General features: G+C 37.8%; 1 protein-coding gene across 1 annotated transcript; it reads right to left on the bottom strand.

The window, feature by feature from the left end:
- Window positions 1-21,798: 21,798 nt before the first annotated feature.
- On the bottom strand, window positions 21,799-23,719 carry LOC147619807 (gibberellin receptor GID1C-like). The gene is made up of 2 exons (XM_086772635.1): window positions 23,543-23,719; window positions 21,799-23,179 (listed from the first exon to the last, which is right to left on the bottom strand). Exons 1-2 carry the CDS (start codon window positions 23,630-23,632, stop codon window positions 22,178-22,180), a joined length of 1,092 nt encoding a protein of 363 aa, XP_086628761.1. The 5' UTR covers window positions 23,633-23,719; the 3' UTR covers window positions 21,799-22,177.
- Between the last annotated feature and the right edge of the window lie 3,803 nt (window positions 23,720-27,522).

The raw sequence follows: 27,522 nt of genomic DNA, 5'->3' as shown, positions 1-27,522 counted from the left end.
TTTCTCTCAGCAAGTGGTTCTTTGTCAGCTATTTCTCACTTTTCCCACTGATGGACAACCTCAAGAAAAGGGGGGAATAGTCCCATGAGGTGCTCGGATAGTGTTCACCAATGATTCTCATCCTTCCATGGAAGTTAATGGAATAGAGCCATTGGAGCATTGGAGACTCATTTGTCGACGTATATCTCATTGGGGCCCTTAGCAGAGCTGCTTGTAGAACATCATTGAAGCTTCTCTCCTTGAAGTGCCTTGGCATATGCATATGCTTTGCCTTATGTCTACTGCAATTTATTATGACCAGCAATAGAATTTTAGCAGCATTTTGGATATCTTGGGGGGTTTCTTGACCCCATCTTCATCATTTTGGCCATCCTGTATCTGTAGTACATATCATTTGGATATCTCCTTTATTCCTTGTAAATCTTACCATCCTTCTTTCTCTATGTGATATGTGGCTTCACATGAATGCTTGATTACTGATTAATATATACAAAAGCTATTTATTTTTAACATGTGCTGGGAGATCAGATGGTTATAGCCTTATTCTTTATGCTGAGGTGAAACAAATACCATTTTTAGAAGGTCTTTTGCATTCATACTTTAATGTAGAGCTTGTGAAATGCTTTAAACAGATGGTATTACAAATTAGTGGATAATGGATATCCTCTACACATGGAGGGCTAGCATGGATGCTGGGGATATGATCTGTGGAGGGTCAAGATTTTGACACATGCCTAGCCACGATTGAATCTCAAGCTTTGATCTCAGCCCTCCATCTTGTGTGGAATGACCACAAGAGAGAAATTGCTGCGTAAGCACACAGTATGATCTCTTAATCACTTATATTAATTTATTAATCAGGATTTAAACTCTCGTTAGCAATTGCATCAATCCCTTCTAAAATTTGCATTTCATTGACGAGCATTTGTCAATCATGTGACATAAATAGCTTCTCAAATGCATCTTTTAAGGTGAATGGGCACAAAGGTAATAATTTATCTTGTGCCTACCTTAATGGTAGTTGGCGTATTAAGGATGATAATTGAGCATAGGGTAAGCCGCATGTGGAATGGTAAAGGAAACTTGGTCCTTGGATACACTTGTGCTTGAAAAAACATGCCAAGGTGTCATTTTAAAGCGATTTATGTCCTTTTTTTAAAGGGTTTTTTTTCCATTTATCCTAGGGAAAGGTGTGTGTGTATCCTCAATAGGATTTTGTGGAGATAACTTGAGCTAAGAACTTTAGCACATTACCCTAGTCTTATAATTATTATCCCCAATTCTATGGGTTATGGAATTTTTTCTTCTTTGTTCTTTTAGGTTTTTGCTATTGCACACTCTTGAGGGGTATGAAGGGGTCACTTTCTTCTCAATGGGGCATACAAGTGGTACGACGACTAGTGTTAGCCATGCAGGTGCGAGTCTTTTATGATGATCCAATCCTTTTCCTTGTTAGTTTCTCCCCACAAGATTGACCTCCTTAAGAAAGAGTATAAGCCTTTCCCAAATTTCAATAATAAATTCACATTAGCATCCATGTTTGTGAAATTCACACTAGCATCCACGTTTGCAAAATTCACACTAGCATCCATGTTTGCAAAATTCACAATCGCATCCATGTTTGCTAAAATTTACACTTGCATCCATGTTTGCTAAAATGGTCTTGGAAGTTAATAGGCATGACTTTTAGAGGTTTAAAAGTGATGAGTTGACATTGAAAAACAATTAGTTGGATACATCCTCCAAAAGTGAGAGAAGAGTTCAAGAGACTTGACTTTTGTAACAATGGGGATTTATTTTCCCTTATCTTGGGGAGGAGTAGACTTCTTATCCTCCATGGTAGGAAGTCCCCCATGGTGGAGAGGTTTGCCTGTCTTGGTTATTATTGGCCATGTAAAGAGGAGTGGGTTTCTTGTCACGTAAAGAGGAGTCACATTAGGGGAAATTTGGACTCAAATTGGGCCCTATAAGGATTGCTACACATTCTCTCTCTGGCTCATGGTTAATTTTTTCACAACAGAGAGAATTAGAACCAGAATTTTAAATTATTGACACATGTTTTTTTAAATAATATATCATTTGGTGATAATGTGGCACGTCATCACCAAATTTAAGCACTTCTAGAATATGTAAAATTTTCCATCATGCTATATATCATTGAAAAGGTCTTGAAGAGTAGATTCCAAATGTCCAAACTCCGCTCACTTTGAGCTGATTTGTAATTTTTTTTTGACCATGAGCCCATTTTTATAGCGAGAGAATGTGTAGCAATCCTTAAAGGGCCTAATTTGAGTCCAAATTTTTCCTAATAGGCTATGTCTTGGGCTTGAGGACTCTTGGTCATGAGGGGTTGATGCCCCTTGGTTGCAAAGAGGAAAGGGTTCCTTGTCATGGAGTGCAAAGGGTTGATTCTTAAAGGTAGAGAGGAGTTGACACTGCAAGAAAGTTGCATTACATCTTTGCAAACTGGGTTGCGTGTGGATTTCTAAAGTCCTTGGAGAAGAATCTTTGCCATAGAGCAGAGAGGAATTCTTCTCATGGGGTGGAGACAAGTCCTTGTACTAGGGAGGAGAGGGTAGCTTGTCAAAGGGAGGAGAGGTTTTAAGCTAGCCTCATCATTAGAGTAGGAGGCCATGAGTACTCTAATCAAGATTTTGATTCCTGTATTAATACAATGCTGCATAGATTCTTTGTGTGCCTTTGTTGTCTCACCACGTCACTAATTTTGTGTGATTACTTTGATTCAACATGCGATTACCATAATAGAGTTATGCTCATGGAGAAGGAGGCACATTAGAAGAGTAGGGATAGTGGTGATCAACAAGTCAAGTGAAAATTTAGATAGATCAAGGTGGAGACCTTACATTAGGTGAATTCAATGCATACTACAAGGAGCATGGGATCAAGATACACTTGACCACTACTCATACTCCCTAGCAAAATGGCATGGTGGAATGGAAAAAATGCACGATTTTGGAGATGGTGTGGAGTATGCTAAAGGGAAATGTATTATTGAATACCTTTTGGGAACACTATGATGCATATACTCGCATCGATAGGAGTTACACCAAGGAAGTGAAGGGGATAACTCCTCAAGAGGCCGTCTTTGGTAAGAATTTTTAAGTGTCATATTTTAGAGCATTGGGATGTGATTATTATATACATGTTCCAAAGACTCATCAAGGACCAAGTGGGATTCCAAAAGCAAAAAGCTATCTTCTTAAGGTACAATAGTATATATGGAGTCAAAGGGTTGTAGATTATACAACCCTAAGACAAGGAAGACTGTGGTTATAGCGATGATATGGTGCTCATGGGTTATAAAATGCTAAAATGCTAGTTTATGGAAAGGAATTGTTTTCCCAACAATATGCCCACCTCAAGAGCCAATAAGGGTACAAGTTAGATACATGGTGGAAGAGGATGAAATATGTAAATCAATCTCAATAGCTATCTCCCACAACATATAAGACTCTACAATGGACCTTACCTTAAACCTCCATAGCGTCTCAGGGGGTTCACCTAAAAATATGTAAGTAGAGCATGTGATTTCAAATGAAGGGATTTTTACTTCAAAACTTTAAGGTAAACTTACAGAAATACATTCATAGAAGGGGCTTTTTAATTGATTAAAAACCCGTAAGTCTTTAAAGAAAAAGGGGTTATTTTATTCATGAAAAATTCACAAGTAAGGGGCTTTATAAATACCCCTTGAACACATGTGATACATAGGGTTTCTTACTAGTGCACCCCCAAGCATAGTTTACAGTTGGATCCATCCAACTTCCCATGGATGAAAGGTGGTTTGTCGAGCCCTTGCCACTATAGGTTGTGCCATTTCTCCAAATCTACTGCCAAAGAACACACTTGCCAACAAGCTTTCTAGAGATTGTGCTCTGATACCATGTAAGTACTTGAAACTACACAAAAAACCACAAGATAAAAGTAATTGATGCAAGAGAGAAGAAGAATACTATTGAATAACATGCTGCAAATCGAAAGTTATAACATGATGGCGTATGCCCACCCATGCACTCAGAAAAGGAGCTTTGGTGGCAATCTAGGTGGATTCTGGATGGAGGATATCATGCATAACAGGGGTGCATAATAGTAGAGAAGATAGTTAATCAAAGTGATCTCAATATGACTAAGGAGGTTGCCAAACACGTCTATATATAGTACCTAATTTTAGTTTTATTGTAGTTATCAACCATCCTACGAGTGGTCAAGATGAAACGAATCACCTAACTAGAACCATATTAGACTAAATAAGAGACCTACTATCATGGCATAGATTCTAAAACCATCTGAAGCTTGGGTGTGAGACCGTTTGGGCCTCGCCATAATCCAAGGACTAGGTGTCCCTTAGAAGATCTCCTTCTACCCAAGAGTGTGGCCAATCATCCCACACTTACATGCATCCTACTTGTCATGGTGCCAAGTCTACATAAGCCTCCTAAACCATTTGGCCACATATGAGCAACATCCAATGTCTAAACTAGGAATTGTCGAGTCCCCTTGAGTGTTCAACACAACGACCACTTCTCATGCAAGGTGCCTTAGAAATTAGAGCAACCCATCATCAACAAAGTGATAGTGATGATGGTGGAGAACCCCATCTACTAATAAAAAAATAAGGCACTAATATGTGCATAACATAATAGTTAATGATGGCATGTCCAAACATATAGCTGAGCTATACCCCTTGTATCTTTCAATGATGTTAGCTTGGATTCTTACTATGGGGTATGTCATTTGGTATTAGAGCATTGATTTTAATTAATTAGTGCTTAGCCCCCTTTGTGTTGGTTTATGAAAATTAATAGACGATTAAGAGCTTTATGGTTGGACAATTTTCAAGTAAATATTTTATAATTTTTTACTTGTAATTTCAACTAATTTTTGGTCTTTTGAATGGTTGAGAAAAGGCTTATATGAATGGTTACACAATATAGCCTTAAACAAGGTTAATATTGGATAAATACTTCTCTACACAAACTTCTAGGTAAACCAGAATTCCAAAATTTTAGCGAAGGGTGAAATGTGGAAAATTTGAGCATATTTGAGCTTAATTATGTGAATGTGTGGTTTATAAAACATAGAGTTTATGTGGTCTAAAACCAAGGAGAATTGTGCATTTTGGATTATATGTTGTAGTTCAAATGCATAGAATTTCATACAAGTAATTCATGGAGAAAACCCACTTTTTTTGCTTCTTGGAAATGAGAAAAGTACATTCCTTGAGAATGCAAGAAAATGTATACTTTATCTTTGAGTAGTAATAACCATAGCATGCATTCTCTTCCTTATTGCTCTTTCTTGCTTTTGTCCGAAGTATTGGAGTTAGAAAATTGAGAAAGGTTGCATAGGTATAGGCATGGGCCAGAAAACTGTGTGAAAGGAGGGCTTGGGGTGATGCCATGTGTCCATGGTTAGAGTGTGTAAGGACACAAAACTACACGAGATCCAACCTTTCTGTGATGACAAGTGTACTTAAGTCCCCCTTCACACTAAAATTTGAATTTCTTTCCACGCTTCCTTTCTACCTATGTTTTTGGGATAATGGTTGAAAAATCAACGAACCCCTTTACAAATGTCTAATCTTGTGAGATCCCTACCCCTCATAATATGGCAATGGGAATCACACTAAGGGTAGAGCGACTCACTCACGACTTCACATAAAAATATCCTAATACTTGGCTATTTCCTTAGCTCCTCTTAGTCTGATTAGAACAACCCTTATGCAAGGGCAGGTGAATGATTCCTCCAGGTGTTTTCCCTTTATAATTCTTGCAAAACAAGAAAGTCAAATTGTGTGGCTCTCTTTGAGTCTTAACAAGATGTCTTGACTCCTCAATTATAAAAGCAATTTCTCTAATCTTGTTTATGATTGTTGGACTAAACTACTCGTCCCAAGTTTTCTATTCCAACATACAAATTTGTTTCATTTTGGATACTATCCACAACTTGGCTCCACCCTACCACCCACTTTCTAATGTTTGACCCTTTCTACTTAAACCACATCCATAAGCTCAGCCTTGTCCAATCAGCCTTGTCCAATCCCATGGGTCTAGCCTTTTTGCCCTCCCCACACCGAGCCTATGGAACCCACATGAAATCACACACCCATACTTGAAATTACTATTTTACTCACACACACCACTTAGAATAAGTTCACATATGTACTCCTTTGAAAATAGACCTTTCATAAAAGAAAAGCACACATCATACAACTCTTTTTATATCTTGCATATTTTGTATATTCTCATCATATATCATAAGTAACACATCAATGTCACATCATCATCATAAATCTCCTTGCACCACATCCATGATCCTGAGACCAAGATAACATGCACCAATAGCATGCACCTATGAGCCCAACCAATCTTGGACCATCGTGATGAACGGAGGAGCTTTGCATTTCACATCCACCTCAACACAAGTGTCAAATAATCCTATGAGTCACGTATATCCTCAGCTCAAACTAGGCAGTGAAGGTAGTAAAGATGCCGGTGGCAGTAGAGAAGGAGGCGACATGGTTGAGGTACAGTGGAAGATCAGACTGGGGGTCGAAGCAATTGGAGAAGAGATTGGCCGCAAAACAAGAGAGGCTAGTAACGGCCAAGGCGTAGGTATCTCCAAGGAATGTTGGGCCGGAGCTTGAGGGAGATAAGAGATGCTGGAGAGAAGGAGGTCAAAGGAGAGTATCCCCAAGTCAAAGAAAAGTTTTAAAATTTTATGAATTTCTACCTCATGTATGAAAGACCCCCAAACTATAGTTGCTAACATGGCAAGGCCCCCAAAGAAAAAAAAATGCATAGGAGGACATATTGATGACAAGATGACATGTTGCTAATGTTGTGGCTGAAGAAAATGCAGCACCGCTCTCACGGGTGAGGTGTGGAGAGGTGGATGTGTACAAAGAGCCTCTTTGTAAGGTCATCCATTTAGTTCTCTTTTTTGGATCTCACCTTGATGTTGAAAATCTTAAAGAATCCTTCGCGCGTACTTTTAATGCATACTTATGCACTCCTTATGCACATTGAGGTAGGGTCTTCTTCTTTCTTTTAGAGTTCTTAAAGTATCTCAACAAATCCCAAAGGGTCTTCTTCTTTCTTTTAGAGTTCTTAAAGAATCTCAACAAATCCCAACCTTGATTTCTTCTCTTGATAAGATTCGTTTCTTTTTTATCAGCGTGATGACAATTCTTTCATAAGCTTAAGGACCTTGAGAAGAATGCAGGGGGGGGACAACGAACTTGAGCTCCTTGCAAGCAAACACACACACACACACACACACACACACACACACACACACACACACAAAGGAGACACGCACATAAGAGAGATGGATGGTTGAATTTTCTTCTATTCTCTTCTTTTCTCTAAAACTATAACATAAAGAGATAGGAGTACATACTATAAGGGAAAATACTCTCCTACCTATAACATACAAAGGTTGTTCCACAGTATGAACCCGGCTACATGAGCTGTCACTATAACTCTAGGACACCAAAGTGACTGTTATACAACCACTTTAATGCATTAGAGTTATACAACCCATAGTATCAACCCGTCAGCTACATGAGCTCTTGCTATAACTATGCCATAACTCTAGCACACCAAAAAATGGCTGTTATGCTATAACCCTAGTACACCAAAGTGGCTATTATACAGCGTGTAAACCATAATCTCACCAACCTAGCCCAGTAACATAAGTGTAGGGGCTAATACCTAAGGGGCCGGGTATGTAACACTAGTATCTCAACATGCCCGCTCGAGCTCAACTCCACACACTCACTTTAAGTAAGCTTATTGCACTCCAAGTAGGCTCCTAAACTTGCAGAGCTTCTCTATACTCAATGCCTTCGTGAACACGTCAGCCACCTGTTCCTCTATGTTGACATATACTAAAAACACATCACCTACTACTAGAATCTTCTCCCTCATAAAATGATAATGCACCTTAATGTGCTTCATCCTAGTATGATATACTTGGTTACTGGGTGGCTAGCTATATGTTACTTATGTTATCATAATAAATGACAATGGCCCTATCGACCGTGGGCTCACTCATATCACCAAGTAGCTTCTAAAGCCAAGCTACTTCACAAGATGCCATAGTAGCACCCCTGTACTTTGCCTCTATACTCAACATTGCCTCTATACTCAACAAGGCAATGGTTGGCTATTTCTTACTACTTTAACTCACAACAACACTCCCAAAAGAAAACATAAAGCCACTGGTAGATCTCATATCTGACACACTACTAGCCCAAATCTATATACCCATGTAGTTGTGTCTCTCTGCTAGCCTCATAGAAAAGTCCATAATTAATAGTGGACTTTATGTATTTGAGAATCCATTTAGCTACATCCAAGTGTGGCTTTTTGGGGGCCTCCATAAATTGACTCACAAGTCCAACAACACAGCTCGAATGTGGCCTAGTAATGGTCATATAAATCAAGCTATCCACTATGTGCATGTACATAGTAGGGTCCTCCAAAAGCTTACATGTATATTTGCAGAAATCTTAGTGTTCTAATTCAATGGCACTGAAATAGGCTTACAACATATCATAATATGCTCGACATACTTCCCCCACTATAATAACAACAAAACATCATCAGGTGATCTCACCACCTCTATACCAAAAAAATGTCGTAGATTATCCAAATATTTTATCTCAAACTTCCACTTCAAAAGCATCCTGACATTCACAGTCATAATCAATTCATCCACATAAATGACTAACAGTATGAGCCCTGTATCTGTCTTTCACATAAAGAAAAAAATTTGCATTGGATATCTGAAATCCAATGCTAACAAGATACTCCTCGATCTTGTTTAGCCATGATCTAGTAACAAAATATGGATGTGCATCGCTCTCATAACTTGGTGGCTATATCGTGTAAACTTATTCTCGAAAATCATCATGCAAGAACACATTCTTTACATCCATATGATGTAAAGAACAAACCTTCACTGCTTTAGCCATAGCAATAACACCTCTCACGGTTGCCATTCTCGCAAAATCGGGTTGAATGTCTCCTCATAGTCAATGCCATATGTCTATGCATAACCCTTGGCAACACCAGTCTTTACCATATACATGTTCACAGATCCATCTGAGATATGTTGTACACCCCCCATCCTACTGCCTTTTTATCCTTAGGCAAAGACACTAATTTCCATGTCACATTTTAATCCAATGCTACCATCTCCTCATCCATGGCATCTTCCCATTTCTGTTTTCCAAGTGATTGCTCAAAATAAGTGGGCACTTTCTCCTATATTCCTTTATCCATGTAAGCATAGTGATGGGATGCATTATATCCATCATAGGTTATCTACCTGAGTAGACATGCATATACTTGGATCACTGTTGGGTGTCCTAAAAAAACCCTAGTTGTCCATGCACTAGGAGTAACCACATACAAAATGACAAGCTCCTCATTAAGTCTATGCTTGAAGACACTAGAATCACCATCCACAATAGAGTGACCTGTTGGTGATGACAGATCAGGCATAAAAGGTTAATCCACCTTTTCCTTTCCTTGTCCTCCTCAACTTTCCCGACCATGGACTAACACTGGATCTACTGCTAGAGGACTCTTTAGGTCCACTAAGCATGGTTTCTCTACATGTGGAAGACATCTCTACTTACTTGTATCTCACGAGTGGCAGGGCTACATCATCTATAATATTTCTACTTCACAAAGCATAACCAATGAAGATACATTTCTCTACCTTTGAATCTAACTTGCTTGTCACTTCATTAGGAACGTGCATATATGCAATATATCTTTAAGTGAGACATATCTAGTTTTATGCTTGTTAACTTCTGTTCAAGCATCATGCCATAAACAACTATAGTGGGGATCCTGTTCATAATGTAAACATCAGTTGCTTTAGCCCAAAAATAATCCGACATACTCTTTTTAGCATCAAGGCATGAGTAGCCTTTGGAATTAGCATGTTTTTCCTTTTTGCAATCAGCCTGCATTTCTTTTCTGCAACACCATTTTTATTACGGAGTGTACGTTCATGGTGAATCACCTCTTGATTCCCAGCTTTCTCAAGAAATTGTTGAATCCTCCCCCACCACATCTGATCTTAGGCATTTGATCTGCATAGCTTTTTCCTTCTCAACCAAGGCTTCAGATCTCTGAAAGTGAGTAAACACCTCACCTTTTCTCCTTCATGAAGTAAACCCACACTTTCTAGTGCGATCTCATTAATAAATGTAACATAGTACCTGCAACCTACAATTGTTTTTAGTTTTGGTTGGTCCCTATACCTCAGAATGTATAATATCCAATGGCCTTGAATTGATATGCTTTTCATATGGGAAAGCATGTTTGGCCTACTTACCAAAGTGGCATGCTTCACATACTTTGTGCATACCATCAACCTTAAACTTTAACAAACCTGCTACAATATTTTGGACCTGCATAGACTTCAGCCCACTGTATATTCACATGACCACTGCACTTATGCTATATATTGATATCTGCAAGGATAACACCTGTTCCATGCACAAACATGGTTGCCTTCACCTTAGGCATGCACATCCAAAGTAAACAATCTGCCATTTTTGTTATCCTTTGTAACCAAGCGTTTGTAACCAAGCGGCACTTTTGAAGCTGAGATCCCATTGATAAACTTGCTAAGGATCATGTGTAGGGATAGCTAGCATGGGGGTCATGAATGATTAAACTTGACTTATAGACCCTACTCAACCATCTATCCAATAGAAACCAAGTTTTTTGTAATGTTAGGAACATGAAGTACATCTTCTAGGTACTTCATTTTTCTATCCTGCAAAGATAATGTCACTTTACCAACATGTGTAATGGGGTGTATATATCATCACATGTTTCCACATATCTTTGTTTTTCCATTTTCTGCATATATCTAAACCACTCACCATGAATGTAGTATCATCACATGTTTTCACATATCTTGGTTTTTCCATTTTCTGCGTATCTCTAAACCACTCACCGTGATTGGTCATGTGGTTAGAGGCATCAGAATCCACATACTAAATTTATCTCCCAATCCCGACACATATTCTATTATGAAATTGAGCATATGATGCTACATCATAAACAATAGCTCACTTCTATCATCACCTATTTACTTGATGCTACATAGTTGCCTTATTGTAGCTTTCCACTTTTGATATGATTCTACTTTTTATAGCAATCCTTTGCAATGTTCCCTTGTTTGCCATAGCGATAGCACTCCATGTTATTTGTATTTTGATTTCTTTGCCAACCACCTTGATATCTTTGGCTCCCCCTGCCTCCTCTAGAGTGGCATCTTCCACCCACATGTGAGGCTAATTTTATTTTTGTTGTTGTTATTTTTGGTTTTGATTTCCAAATCACCACCATCATGTCCTCTATATAACGATCTGCCTCTACCTCTACCTCTACCTATATATCTAAGTAGAAGGCGTGCTCATGTAAATTTTTAAAGGACGTCCTCTATATAACGATTTGCCTCTACCTCTGCCTCTATCTGAGTAGAAGGCGGCTCATGTAAATTTTCAATGGATGACCCTAATATTTAAAAATTGGTTTCTAAAAATCAAGAAAGTTCTCTTGAGCTCCAATGGAGGCCTAAAATTGGTTCTATTCCTTGACAAGACCATTCAAGGTCACCTCCAATACCACATATCATCCTCATCTACTGTGGTGATCCAATAGAAGTAGGGGAGTTTACAAGCCTTTTAACCTCACCGAGTAATCATGTATACTTAGCTTTCCTCTAGTCACATTATGCATCTCCTAATTTAGCTATATCTTCCAAGCATGAGTGTTTATATTGTATACCTTCACCAAGGTGTCCCAGGCCTCCTTAGGCATTTATGCATTCTGTATATGCACAATCCATAGAGTCTATCACACTGTCAGAGTAACCAATACAACCCCTTTTTGGCTCTTTTATGCCATGCTTTATATGCTTGCCCTTGCTGTGAAGTGGGATCTTCTTTTTAGTAATCTCTGGCTCCTTTTCACATCACTTGTGATGAAAAGGCGATGAACTCCTAAATATCCTTTTCATCACCTGTGATAAAAAGGTAACGAACTCCTAATCTCTAGCACCTTTTCATCACCTGCGAAATTTTCTTTAGCAATCTTTGGCTCTTTTTTATCACTTGGGATTTTCTTCACCAATCTTTGGCTCCCAATATCTTATTCCCTCACGAAAATTGGTTATCTTGAATTTCTCTATCTCCTTTTCATCACCTATTTTGATGAACTCTCAATATCCTTTTCTCTTAAGGAAATTACTCATCTTTAATTTCCAAGCCTGGAAATTATTGTGGTCCAGCTTCTTGCTCACAATTTGTGACAAGCTCTTTACCTGCAAAACAACTTACCAAATAGTGTTTGCAAGAGCTTCTACACTTAGAGTAAACTTGCAATCTTCAGTACTGTAAACTTGTTATAATATAATTTTTATATGGAACAATCATACAAACATACATCCATCAATAACTTATAAATCTTAGCTGCTTTACACAGATTGTGTCCTACAACCAAATTCCTATCGTGCAACTTCGAAACAAAGATTGGCATATACACAATCAAAATCGACACTTTCATAGAGTGCTTGTGAAAAACTTGTAGAGCTAAAACATAGCCCAAAATGGCCTCAAATCTAGATTTTAAATTTACTCCAAGTGGCCCACACAGTATAATGCCTTTTTGCTTCACCCACAAAGGGCACCTTAAGATGTGACAATGCACCTTACTGTTGTGCCTGCTTGTTGCTATATTGGCTAGTAGCTACCTGCAGAGATTTTCTTTTAAATCAAAGGGAAAGAGATGAAGCTACCCTTAACTGTGTTTACCGCTTCCTTTGCTTGCCTCTTGAGCTCTTCACATGAATTAGCGCTTTGATACCATGAGAAGAATGTGGGGGAGAAGATGAGCTTGAGCTCCTTGCAATAAAAAACACACACATAAGAGTAGACAAGAACATAAGAGATATGGATGGCTGGATTTTGTTCTATTCTGTTCTCTTCTCTTCAACCATAACATAAAGAGATAAGAGTACCTATTATAAGGGGAAGTACTCTCCTATTATAACATGGTACATAGTGTGAACCCAACTACATGAGCTGATGCTATAACTATGCCATAACTTTAGTACACCAAAGTGGCTGTCACACACCTTGTAAACCACTAACGACATATCGCCAATAATCTCACCAAAGTGGCTGTCACACACCTTGTAAACCACTAACGACATATCGCCAATAATCTCACCAACCCAACCAAGGACATAAGTGCAGAAACTATCACTCATGCCGGTCACCAATGTATGCAACTCAACATCCTTGACCTCCTTGTCCAATGCCTCTACGTCAGCTTGTAAACCACTAACGGCATATCGCCAATAATCTCACCAACCCAACCAGGGACATAAGTGCAGAAACTATCACTCATGCCGGTCACCAATGTATGCAACTCAATATCCTTGACCTCCTTGTCCAATGCCTCTACTTCAGGTACAACATTTTACGCTTGGCCTCATGATTTCTTCTAAAAGAACAAACTCTTTTTGAATCAAAATATTTGCAGTGATTAACAATATTACTTAAAAATATTTGTAACAATATTACTTAAATCTTTTTGAATCAAAATCTTTACAGCAATATTCCTTGAAGATAAGAAAAATAATTTTATTTCTTTGAAATTTTATTACATCTCTAAGAAAAAGTCTTAAACTTGGGATCCAAAAAGTTGGAAAATGACGATACTGGCCTATAATTATAAATTTTTTTATGAGGGAGATTCAAACTAAGATGATTAAGCATGGCTAAATATTCATCTTGGGTAAAGAGGCTCCTACCACGAATCCTATATTTATTTACAAATTCTAAACTTCCATAATCATAGCTAAGCTTAGATTTAAGGCATATTTTGGAAGATAGTCTATGTCTATCACCACAATAAACTTCTCTTCATCCTTGTCCCACTATGATGCCACATGAATAGGGGCTGATAAATCTTCCAAAAAGTTATATTCTCTACAATTGAGATAAAAAGTCACAACCATTACTCTATCACTGACCAAATGCTCAATACAACTTGGATGGCTTGTCGCTCTAGGGTAAAAGACAAGTTCTGGGCAATAGTGCATTTTTAGTTTACACATAATTACTTAAAATAATTTCTCAAAAAGGTAACATTTTTGCAAACAAAATACAAAGTAATATATTTTATTCTAAAAGTTTTATTTAAGGACAATGAAGGAGGCCATTAGGTTATTGACAGCCAAGTCTCGCTCTCATAGAGCAATGATACACAAATAGACATGCCATAATAAACTTGATCAGTCGCTCCGCTAGCAGTCATAGAGCAGCGATACATACAAATTGATATGTATCGCTCTCATAGAGAAATGATACATACATATAGACATGCCATAATAAACTCGATAGTCAAGATCGTATGACGAGAAATATAGTTCCTAAGAGTTCTATATATCAAACGACGGACTTTGAGATCACGTCAAAGTGATCCATAGAGAATGATCCCTCTCATGATGTCCAACTGAATGAGAATCATTGAAAGGGCAATGTTCTTTGCCAATATCTCATCCTAGCCTACAAGGCACAACAATTAATTGCCCTTACGGTACCACCTATATCTCCAATTAGCCATGGTAAAAAGGTAGAGCTTCTTGAAATGTTTGGATAAAGGCAACTCGATTTGCACAACGAGCCAAGAAAAGAAGGTGCTCAAAGGTGAAAGCTATCATATCGTCCTCTGTAGAGGTAATCCAAGGACTCCTGATAGATGAGGCCTCACCTTATGTTGCTTCATTCAAAAGAGAAACCTAGCAAAATAATGTAAGTTTCAACTTCAGTGCACCACATGGTAAAATCATATCTATCATTGCGAGCTCATCTAAACTTGGCTTATCTCTGATACCTGCAGTGAGACCCTTGCCCCTCTATTTATACAACAATATGATAAAGGAATCACACTAAGGGTAAAGAGACTCACTTGGGGCCTCATACCACAATATCCTAATGCTGCTTGGCTATTTTGTCAGCTTCTATTACTCTGACTAGAACAATCCTTATGTAAGGTAGAGACTCACTTGGGGCCTCATATCATAATATCCCAACATCGCCATTAGGATTTTTTTGAGGTCATTTTTGGGCCTTGTAAGGAAGTTTGACCGGAACATTCCCTCCAAAAAAGGGCACCGGAAAATTTTTTTGCAAACGAACTCCAAATTTGTCGGACCTCACATATTTAGATTCTACTCTTCAAAAGCTATCCATTGATATATAACACGATAGGGTTCGGAGAAGGGACAAGATAGATACCTAGAAGATTCCTTTTTGCCTGGGGAAGATTCACGTTACGTAACGTGAATCTTCCCCAGGCAAAAAGGAATCTTCTAGGTATCTATCTTGTCCCTTCTCCGAACCCTATCGTGTTATATATCAATGGATAGCTTTTGAAGAGTAGAATCTAAATACGTAACGTGAATCTTCCCCAGGCAAAAAGGAATCTTCTAGGTATCTATCTTGTCCCTTCTCCGAACCCTATCGTGTTATATATCAATGGATAGCTTTTGAAGAGTAGAATCTAAATATTTGAGGTCCGACAAATTTGGAGTTCGTTTGCAAAAATTTTATCTGGTGCTCCCTTTTTGGAGGGAATATTCCGATCAAACTTCCTTACTAGGCCCAAAAATGACCTCGAAAAATTCCTAATGCTGGCTATTTTGTCACCTTCTCTTAGTCTGACTAGAACAATTCTTATGTAAGAAAAAGTGAATGATTCCTCCAAGTTTTTTCTCTTAATAATTCTCACAAGCACATCAGATAGCGACCCCTCGAGGCTCAACAAGATGTCCTGAATTCTTAATTATGAAGGAAAATTCTCTAACCTTATTTATGGTTGTTGGACCAAACTACTCATCCCAAGTTTTCATTTCCAACATACAAATTTATTTTATTTTAGAAAGTACTCGCAAGTCACGGCAATTTTCCACCCACTTTCCCGAGTGTTTGATCATTTTCTACTTAAACCACATCCATAGGGTCAACCTAGTCTCATCCAATATCATGGGTCTACTCCTCTACTCTCCAATAGACCTATGGAGCAGGTGTGAACTCACGCACCCATAATTGAAATCACCACTTTACTCACACACCCTGATTAGAATAAGTTCACACACGTACTCCTTTGAAAAAAAAGTCATTTAATATAAGAAAAACATACATCCATCATAGTCCTACATGTCTCACATCCACCTTTACATAAGTGCCAAATAATCCTAGGAGTCACTTCTATCGAGTCGTCACCTAGAAGCACGAACATTCCAGGTACTAGTGTCACGAGCCATGCATATCGAGTATCACCATGCATACTTAGCCACCAGGCACTACCTTGCCCATTTCACTCTGAAGTCGCTACCTTTTCCATCACACCAATTGCACTAGGAGTGTACCAGGAGAGCACATCCACATTTGGTTGAGAGGGGTCAAGGTCTCAGATGATCGCCTTTGCGTGATGCACACCCCACAGATGACATCGACACCGGCACTCCATAAATCATCAATATGGTACCTTCTTAGGCTTCCATAAACAAACACATATGCATCACATGAATACAATGTTTACTAATCCAATAATTCTAATACATATATATATTTATGTTTAAAACAATGTAAACCATCACAAGGTCTCAGAGGATCGCCTTTGTGTGATGCACCCCATGGATGACACCCACACGGAAATCCATAAACCAGTGTGGTACCTTCTTAGGCTTCCATAAACAAACATATAATGCATCACATGAACACAGTGTTCATGTGATGAACACTGTGTTCAATAATCCCCATTAAGTCCATAAACAAACATATAATGCATCACATGAACACACTGTTCATGTGATGAACATTGTGTTCAATAATCCTAGTAATTCCAAGATATGCATATTTATGTTTGAAATAGTGTAAACCATCACAAGATCGATGAGACATTACAGTTCTCCAATTGAAACTCTGCGGCGACGAGCAAGTTGAATTCCTTCCAGTTGCACATAAATTTTGGCAAAGACATTCCTTTTCTAACTTCCTTGGGATTACTCCCAAGTTCTTTTAGGAGTTTATGACTCATGAGTCATTCCATTCATCTTCAAGTAGAGCCCTTCGCATACAAAGAGGCTCTTTCTAAGGTTATCCATTTACTTCTCTTATCTCTTAGTGCATACTTATGCACATAGCAATAGCGTCTTCTACTTTCTCTTAGAGTTGTTAAAGTTTCTTGACCAATCCCAACCTTGGTTTCTTATCTTGAATAGACTCATTTTTTTCGATGGGATACCAATTCTTCCATAAACTTAATGACCTTGCCACTTTAATATAGGCACTTCGCTTTATTGGATTCATTTTTTCGATGGGATACTAATTCTTCCATAATCTTAATGACCTTGCCACTTTAATATAGGCACTTTTAGTCCTTGATTTCTTATTCTTCTAATCCTTATTCTAAGACTTTAGTATATTTATCAAGGGTCATTTAATTTACTATGCACATAAGATTTTTCATTAACAATTTCTCTTCCAGCACTTTAGGATATGGCTTTGCACTTGATTAGGTAAATAATCAATGCACATAAGATTTTTCACACAAGCTTTGGATTTATTATTCTAATTCTTATTCTAAGACTTTAGTCTATTTATTAAGGGTCATTTAATTTACTATGCACATAAGATTTAATTTAGTCTATTTCTAAGAATTTAGTCTATTTATAAGGGTCATTTATTTACTATGCACATAAGATTTTTCATTAACAATTTCTTTTCCAGAACTTTAGGATATGGCTTTGCACTTGATTTTTCATTGGGTAAATAAGGTGCTTCCAATATCCTTGACATAAGAGTCAACCAAGATTTTTTTCTCTCTAAAGATATATTTTCCTTGAAGGGATTATCTAAATGTATCTTACTTTTCACAATTTGTCCCATGCTCCAAACAAGGTCTCTCTCTCTCTCTCTCTCTCTCTCTCTCTCTCTCTCTCTCTCTCTCTCTCTCTCTAGAATTTCAACCTATCCTTGCACCTAAATTTTTTGTAAAAAAGAATATCTAATTTTAAATTCTACCAATTCTTAATTTCTTCTAGTAAACTTGGGTGATGTCTCATCTTTCTACTACCTTTCTCTCTATACATCTTAACCTCTCTCTCTTTCTCTCTCCCTACACATGGGGTATTTTTTTGAATCTAATCCCCTTAATTAAACTCAACCATCTATATACTAATCTAAAATTTAACCTAAAATTAGACACACCTTAGCTAGAGCACCTAGGTTACTTTTCTCTCTCTAATAATAAGGCTACTCATAAATTATTTAAATATTGATTTCTTAGTTCTTGAGTTAGCCTACTTGATTTTTCTATAGTTCTATGGGATAAGAAGGTTTCTTCAATTTAGTAAGGTCTTTATAAGGTTGTGTGTAAAATTAAATTAGCCTAAGGATGTAAGGTCAATTTTAGACCTTATAATACTCTATTCTTAGGGATTGTGCATAGATTAAGAATCTATTAATCTAATTTCATTTAAAATTAATTCCACAAGATTTTTTTCTCTCTAAAGATATATTTTCCTTGAAGGGATTTATCTAAATCTATTTTACTTTTCATAATTTGTCCCATGCTCTTTTAAGGTCTCTCTCTCTCTCTCTCTCTCTCTCTCTCTCTCTCTCTCTCTCTAGAATTTTAACCTATCCTTGCACCTAAATTTTTCCTAAAAAACAATATCTAATTTTTAATTCTACCAATTCTTAATTTCTTCTAGTAAACTTGGGTGATGTCTCATCTTTCTACTACCTCTCTCTATACATCTTAACCTCTCTCTCTCTCTCTCTCTCTCTCTCTCTCTCTCTCCCTACACACATGGGGTATTTTGTTGAATCTAATCCTCTTAATTAAACTCAACCATCTATATACTAATCTAAAATTAGACACACCTTAGCTAGAGCACCTAGGTTACTTTTCTAAAATTAGACACACCTTAGCTAGAGCACTTAGGTTACTTTTCTATCTCTAATAATAAGGCTACTCATAGATTATTTAATCTAAAATTAGACACACCTTAGCTAGAGCACCTAGGTTACTTTTCTATCTCTAATAATAAGGCTACTCATAGATTATTTAAATATTGATTTCTTAGTTCTTGAGTTAGCCTACTTGATTTTTCTATAGTTCTATGGTGTGTCTAATCTAAAATTAGACACACCTTAGCTAGAGCACCTAGGTTACTTTTCTATCTCTAATAATAAGGCTACTCATAGATTATTTAAATATTGATTTCTTAGTTCTTGAGTTAGCCTACGTGATTTTTCTATAGTTCTATGGGATAAGAAGGTTTCTTCAATTTAGTAAGGTATTTATAAGGTTATGTGTAAAATTAAATTAGCCTAAGGATATAAGGTCAATTTTAGACCTTATAATACTCTGTTCTTAGGCATTGTGCATAGATTAAGAATCTATTAATCTAATTTCATTTAAAATTAATTTATCATAGAATAGAACATTAAAATATAGGAGAACAAGAGAAATATAAAATTTGAGTAAAGGGTATGTTTGGAAATTAGCATGTAAGGGAGGTGTTGCACCCTATGTACGGAAAAATGAAGCTTCCTCCTCCACAAAATTACATGTGGTTTCATGAGGATCCCAATGTGCTTGTAAAATCCTCAATCATCATCCCGTTAAGCCCAAACAAGTACTTAATTTCATGCAATGCAAACATATGACCAAAAGGCAAGTGCAACATTGAAAACTACACAAAATGTACGAGTCTCCTTCTTCAAGAGATAAATTTGTGTATTTCTCATGAGCAAGTGCATGAACATATGACCAGGGGGCAAGTGCAACACTATAAACTATGCAAAATGTACGTGTCTCCTCCTTCAAGAGATAAATTTGTGTATTTTTCATGAGCAAGTGCATGAACATATGACTAAGGGGCAAGTGTAGCACTACAAACTATGTAAAAAGTACTCTTCTCCTTCAAGAGATAAATTTGTGGATTTCTCATGAGAAAAGAGGTCCTTTATATAGTTGAAAACCGACTGATGGCCACCACTCTACATGCTCATTTACTTAACTCAAGGTTGGTTTCCCACAATATTCCATGCAACTCAACCTTAGACTTCATGCATCCTCTCATTTTCCATGCACCCAACTACTCCTACATGCATCCACCTATACAGCAAGTTAAGTCCTACATTTATGCATGGCTAGAGTTGTCTATTAGTCTCTATGCTTATCTCAACATTAATATTTTTTCCCAAAAATTACTCATATTTAAAAAAATCACATTTCTCTCACTAGAAACCTTAGAAAATAATATCTCCATTACATTAGGATATGAAAAGAGGGATCTTACAAATCTATATTTAAAATTTCTTATATATTTCTTGTCTTGGATCCCGCGAGGAAGTAGCTGACAAACTAAACTCCTTTCTCTCATTACCTATACTCATATTCTTGCAAAATTTTCATCCAAACCTTTGCTTTTCTCAAAGGTTTACATTTACACTTTACCCAATATAAGAGCAACCGTACAGACTTTAATAATTAAATTTCAAAATCTTAAGCTTACGTATCCCAATGGTGTCACGAGTGACCATCACTATGTGGTCAATCCCACTCAAGGGGTTACCTAATAGCAAAGGAAAGTTTCTCAAGTATCTTTGAAGATTCAAGGTTGTTGATAACATAGATGATTTGCTAGGTAAGGAGTGGTTTTTCCATAAGGCCTTATGTAAACATTGACGTAAATGATTTTGTACATAACGAGAAGAAGTTTTCTTTATATGTTGATTTTTTTTTGGCCCAATGAGCCAGATTTCTTATTGTTTAAATGTGTTCTGTGATGATAATCTTGTTTGTTCTGCTTTGGAAACTATAGAAATGCTTTGCAATAATGAATGTGAATTTCTTTATCGTGTTCTTAAGATTGACATGTAATTTAATGATAGTATTTGTGCATCTTCACACAAAGAATAACTAGGAAGCATTTCTAGACTCAAGCAATACGTTCTTTGCTAGTGGTTTTCCACAATGTGGAGTTGATGCCATGCGATCATCAAGTGGTATAGGGCTATGACTTTCGCTCTGGGAAAAGAAGAAATGAGTGATTCAATTCTTTATGAAAGGTTGGTTGTTAAAGATTGGCAAGCTAGTTCGAGCTCTTGTGCCATGGATTTGGCGCGCTCGAATGGTGTTGACCTACAACATGTTGATTCTCCACAAGGGAAACTCTTTCAAGAGATTATGTCCGAATACACATACGTGTTTCCAAAGAAACCGCCACACATAGTTTACTTCTAAAGAGGAGCCTAGGCCAAGAGATTGAGATAATACCTGGGACACAACCAGTTGCATTAAATGTATGAAATTGAGCTTTTAGAGATGGTACAAAATGGCAATCATTGATGGAGAAAACTAAAAGGAGGTTATAAGCCCATGCACACAAAGCTATTATTGTGAGAGGATTTGAAGGGCATATTTTATATTTTAAGGCCAAGCACAAAGGAGGGGGAAAAGGAAGGAAGTGACGTGTTAAGATTCACTAATTACTTTTGTCCCAACAACAACTAATTATTTTTGTCCCATTGTACTACTACTACTACAGGTAAAGGTAAAATTCCAAACCCAATCTTGCTTTTGGATCCCGATCACGAGAGATCTCGGGTTCGAATCGCTTTCCCTGCACTTTAATGCTGCCATGCGAATCATAAATGCTCCACTCTCCTCTAAATGCACAGAGTTGGAACTTGTGCAGGCTGGAAAAAACAGCCAACTTGATTTGTTACCACCATACAACTATGCAAGTTTAGAAGAAATTCTCTATAACCATTTTGCAAGATCATATTAAGATGAGTAAGATTAACATCATATTAAGCTGACTTTTCTATGGTAGTAGAGAGTTGATCTTGCTTGCAGATTGGCTCATTAAGTAGATAACTGAGGTTAACATCAGCAGAGTATGAAATTTGTCATGGTAAATCAAAGGTTAAAAGATGGAGACCAAGTAGCACAAGATTAGTGATCTTAACAATATCATCATCATAAGCCAGATTTGCTATCTTAATTAGCATTGAGTTTGCCATTGTTTTGTTTCAAGATTGCCTCAGAAACTCTCTCGTCCTCTCCACAAGAGCATAGAAGAGATCAGAGTTGGGAAGAAGGAAGAAGCCCATGGTGGCCTGCTCAAGAAACATGAGCTGCACAGACTTGCCTGCTCTGTGGAGTGAATGCACATACTTGAGCTGCCAATCCTGAAGAAGATCGAGGCCACCCACGACGACGAGACATGGGGGAAGCCTGACCTCAAACAGAGATGGTGCTGATGTAGAGAAAGGGTTGCAAGCAGGGTGTTCTCTGTCCGCCCCCGCGGGGAGAAAAGCTCTCCAATACCAGTCCCTATCCTTCATTGTAACAAAGTATTTCCCATCTAGTAGCCTCTCTGCAGGGGTCCTCTGCTGCCCTCCAAACATGGGCATGAGCAACACCATGCCAGAGAGGGATATGCCCCCGCCCACAGCCGCTCTGACCGTGACATTGTGAGCTATGTTCCCTCCTGAACTGTCCCCTGCTAGGTAGCATTTGCTTGGATTGCAGCCAAGGGGTATAAGGCAGTGTCTCCCAAAAGCACTTTGTGCCCATCTCACACTTGTAAGGCCATCTTCATATGCAGCAGGGTATTTATGCTCCGGGGCTCGGCGGAAGTTCACGGAGAGCACCACAGTTCCACATAACTTCGCGAGGCGTCTGCACATTGAATCATATATTGCACTGTTGGCAGAGGAGTGGGCAAAGCTGCCACCATGGAAGTATACAAGCAAAGGCTTCAATGAGGGTTCATTTGCTCTTCTTGCATCATCATAATCTTCATCAATGTCTACTGTTGATGTCCAGAAAACCCTGCCCCAAAGCCCCGTTGCTCTCTCTATGATCACATCCATGCTAGCCACTCCGTCTGCGGGTGTCGTGTTTGCAGGCACCTTCCTGTCCAAAAACTCTGCTAAATGTCTGTTGAACGTCCCGTCCGGCCCCCGGAGCAAGTTGTAGGAGAGCTTGAAATTGGAAATGAGGACCCATGTGGTCAAGGGAACCACCCCCTGCACAAGTGGAAGGCAACACCACCATTATCACAACTGTCAACAAGTAGAGGGAAGCCTCAGAACCACCACCTTGATCAATTAAGAAGATTAATGTTTTGGTGAATGAAAATTCTGGAGCTTGAAGGTTGCAAAAATTGAGAGAAGCAAATTTTTTTTTTTTGAAGTATTGCCTTAGAATACAGATATATTAAGGGGTTATAAAGCTAGGCATGCACTGCCAGAATTATTAAAAAAACACCATCAACATTGCCCAGAGTGAAAAGGCTTGAAAAACAACCGAGGTAGCTGGGAAGAGAGAGAGAGAGAGAGAGAGAGAGAGAGAGAGAGAGAAGAAAAAGAAAAGAAAAGAAAAGGGTGAACCTTAGAATCTGCAATATTTGTAATGTCTTCTGCTGCAGCAGTGGCCATGGTTGAGGAGGGTAATATATAATGTGAGCTAAGCAGATGCATATTAGAACTAATAACTGAAGTTAATTAAGCGGATTACGCTAAGTTTGTTTAGTGTTATGTAAGCAGTAGTGGAGGTTTGAGCAATGAGGCCAGATATAATGCAAGAGGTGGGGGTTCTTATTGATAAGAAAGAGGCACAAGGAGACAAATTCTGTGGCAAAGTTGAAAGGGAAAAAAAAAATATTAAAAAAAAAGAGACGATTTGGAATTATCCTACACGACAAATGTTAGGTTGGGAATTAGAATACCCTCCATCAACTGCTTTTACTTATTTATTTTCCAAAAAAAAATCATTTTCCGAGAGGAAATCAGGAAAAATTACCAAAATGACCCTGCTCTTTACGACCCTGTGAAATTGCCCAATTGACCTTAATTTTTTATTGAATTCCCAAATCGATTCTCATACTTTGGAAATCCTACGAAAAAAAATAAATTGGCAAAAATTAATCTTGAAATACCCATTTTCAATATTACAACAAGCGTGAAATTGGGTATTTCAAGATTATTCTTAAATTCCCAAATTGCTTAGATTGAACCCGACTGAAAAAATAAATTTGGCAAAATTAATCTTGAAATACCCGGTTTCAATCTTACAAAAAGCTTGAAATTGGGTATTTCAAGGTTTATTTTTTCCGAATTATTTTTTCTCTCGTAAGAATTCCGAATTATGAGAGTCAACTTGGGAATTTAAGAATAAATTGGTGCCAATTTTATAATTTCTTAGGGTCATTTTAGGGATTTTGAAAAAGGGTCATTTTGGTAATTTTCCCTTGTTATTATTATCATCAATAATGCTCTATATTTTTCCTCGAAAATTGGTACTCTTGTAAGAGCTTTTTTTTAAAAATGTTTGTAAGCTTTAAGATTTTCACCAGGATACTAGTTTTTTTTTCCGATTGATTTTGTTATATTATATTACCGCCGCTGTAATTTTATTGTTTTGGTTATATTATATTACCGCCTCTTCCGCTGCGGTAAGTCGTTGTGGCCGCTAAAACCAAAATGTTTTTTAAACTATGTTCCAAAATGTTTTTAACTCGCTAAAATACAAAAATGCACTCACTACCTAACGTAATGCTTGACTTTCTCCCTTTCATCACATGCCCCTTTAGCCATATGATAGATATATCTACAAAAAAGCGCCCAAATAAATTATTTGACACACCTCTCTCTCTCTCTCTCTCTCCCTCTCAGATGTGCCATTTTATCCTTTCACATATACAGACATAGCTTCACGTACTTTTTCAATTCATTAAGGCCACCCCACGTTTCCATTCCATAAGCATTCCACCAACCCCACCCCCCTCTCAGCACTTCAATTCATTAAGGCCACCCCCAAGCTTTCCTTTGAGCACTTCAATTCATTAAGGCCACCACAAGCTTTCCTTTCATCAGCATGAAACCAACCCACCCCACGATCACCACCTTCAATTCCGCCTTTACCTACTCTCCTTGTCCTTCAGAGTTTCACCTGCACCACAACATCATCTCAATCAAGTTATCTGCGATATATTAAACATGATTTAGTGTTCGATTAACTGCATGATGGTTAATTGCATGACTGTGAGTTTGCCTTTCTCTAAATTCTCATGGACACTTGATTAGCATCGATAATGTTGTGCCTTCAACGTAAGAATCTACAAATGGCAAAGTGATCAATAAATAATTGCAACAACTTTACAACACATGTGAGGTTCCAATTAACTTGCCTTAAGGATGAAGCACATTCAACACACGAGAACTAAGGCTTTTCTATACAAGTTTCCATATAACACAAGAAAATACATCCATACGTTCCAAGTCTCATTATTTCCAAATAAGTGTGACAACCTCACTCCCAATATTCCAAAATCCCACACATGATAAAACAACACCATTTTGAAAAGACAAGGTTCCCAAGCTATAATCACCTTTATTTAAATCAAGAAGAAAGGGAAAGTATACTCTTGCACAAGCGTAGCAACTCGTTCCACCCAACCACCCTTGAGCTCTAATAGGGTATGTAGACTCCTACCCAAGTCTTTCCATCGTAGTGGTAATAACGTGTCTCAAGATCTCACATGATCTCAATATTACACAATCTCCACAAAGATGTTCTACATAAGCTTCAACAGAAGTAGATATGTACCACAATGACATGCCAGGAGCTGTCACTGCAGTGGGGTCCTAGCAACTCCGCCGCATAGCATATGGTATAACACTTCTCCAAAAGTGGGACATGCACCGCAACACAATGACATACCGAGGTGGCCATTACAGTGGGGATCCACAAAAAATACTCAATAAAGCAATTTCGTAAAAATGGTACAGACCATTAGGGGGCATTTGGACATACTTTGGGCCTTTTACTAATGAAAGTAATTAACAACGGACCAACAGGAATAGAGGATTGTGCACATTTGGTCTCCTTTGAATATAGGGAGGGAGACTAGGCTATAGGGAGGGGGACTAGGCTTTCAGTACTAATAATTACACTTGTCCCTTTAAAAAAGTAGGGGGTTTAGGGTAGGTATGGTCCCACCATTTTCGTGGCTCAAAAAATCCTTAAAATTTTAAAATTTTTGAGATCCCCCCAAAACTCACATTTCCCTCCAAAAACCCATCTCAAATTTCATTGTAATCAAAAATTTCATTGTAATCTCAAATTTCATTGTAATAAAAAATTTCATTTTCAAGTCCGCTTTCCCTCTTGAACGTCCAAATTAAACTCTTCCTCCCTTTCTCTTCCATCTCTATCTCATTTGCCCAACTATCGCACGGTGAACGAAACAAGAACTTAAGTATAAATAAAATTTTCAAACCCGTCCACCACCACGGAGCGATATTCCAATTCGAAAATATGGAGAATAAATACATCGCACCATGAACGAAATAAGCACTTATCAATAAAATTTTCAAACCCGTCCACACGGAGCGATATTTCAATTCGAAAACATAGAGAATAGATATATCGCACCATGAACGAAATCTCTCATCAATAAAATTTCCCCAGCCGTCCACACGGAGCGATATGTCGATTTGATTTCACATGGAGAATAGCCATATCGCACCATGAACAAAATCAGATAAAGAAAAGGAGAAGAGAGAGAAAAACTTACAAGCGCTTGAAACAATGGCTGGGATGTGTTGAAATATACAAGTGAATAGGGTGTGTGTGGGAACAAGCTCTTGGATAGAGGCTGTAAAAGAGAAGATGTAATTGTGAAAGAACCTGTGAAAAGGTGAGAAGAATCTACTGGGAGAGAATAATGGGTAGCATGAGGGAATTTAGGAGTGTGGAGTTATTCTGCTGGAGAGAATCAGGCAAGAGGTGGAGATATTCTGGGAGTGAATCATGGAGAAATCAATGGGATTAGATGCTTGATGTAAACTCTATAAATTGAGGCATATCCCTAATGAGAATTTGCTGGTTTTTGAGTATCCATGCCTACATTAATCTATTTGCTAATTATTTACTAATTACATCTTAATCACTTACTAATCACTTTGTTAATGATGTTGATTCTAGTGTTTGATCCACCATAGCTCATCATTATGCTCAAATTTCAACATGGTATCAGAGCCATGCCTAGAATCAATTAGGTTTATGAGCCCATTAGTTAATTAATTAGGATTAGTAGAAAATTAGCAAAAAATCAAATTTTTAGTGAGTTTTTCACTTCCCCCTTCACCCCCAGCCAGTGGAGGATCTCTAGCACCTTGCACACATAGAATTAGGGCATGAGCTTCTAGAGTATGGTAGCTAACATCCTTGGCTTCATGCTCAGTAAGACGGCATAGCAAACCGCGTAGAAACGAAGGAGAAATCGACGATGAAGTCAGCGCGTTTTTTTCTGAGTAAACTGTAGATTTCTCCTTGCTCAAATCAAATTGCTTCAATTCCTTCTAGC

This window comes from Cibotium barometz, chromosome 32 (genome assembly GCF_041138505.1).
Source record: "Cibotium barometz isolate CiBa-2024 chromosome 32, ASM4113850v1, whole genome shotgun sequence".
Lineage (NCBI taxonomy): Eukaryota > Viridiplantae > Streptophyta > Polypodiopsida > Cyatheales > Cibotiaceae > Cibotium > Cibotium barometz.
This window is presented reverse-complemented; position numbering and strand designations above follow the sequence as displayed.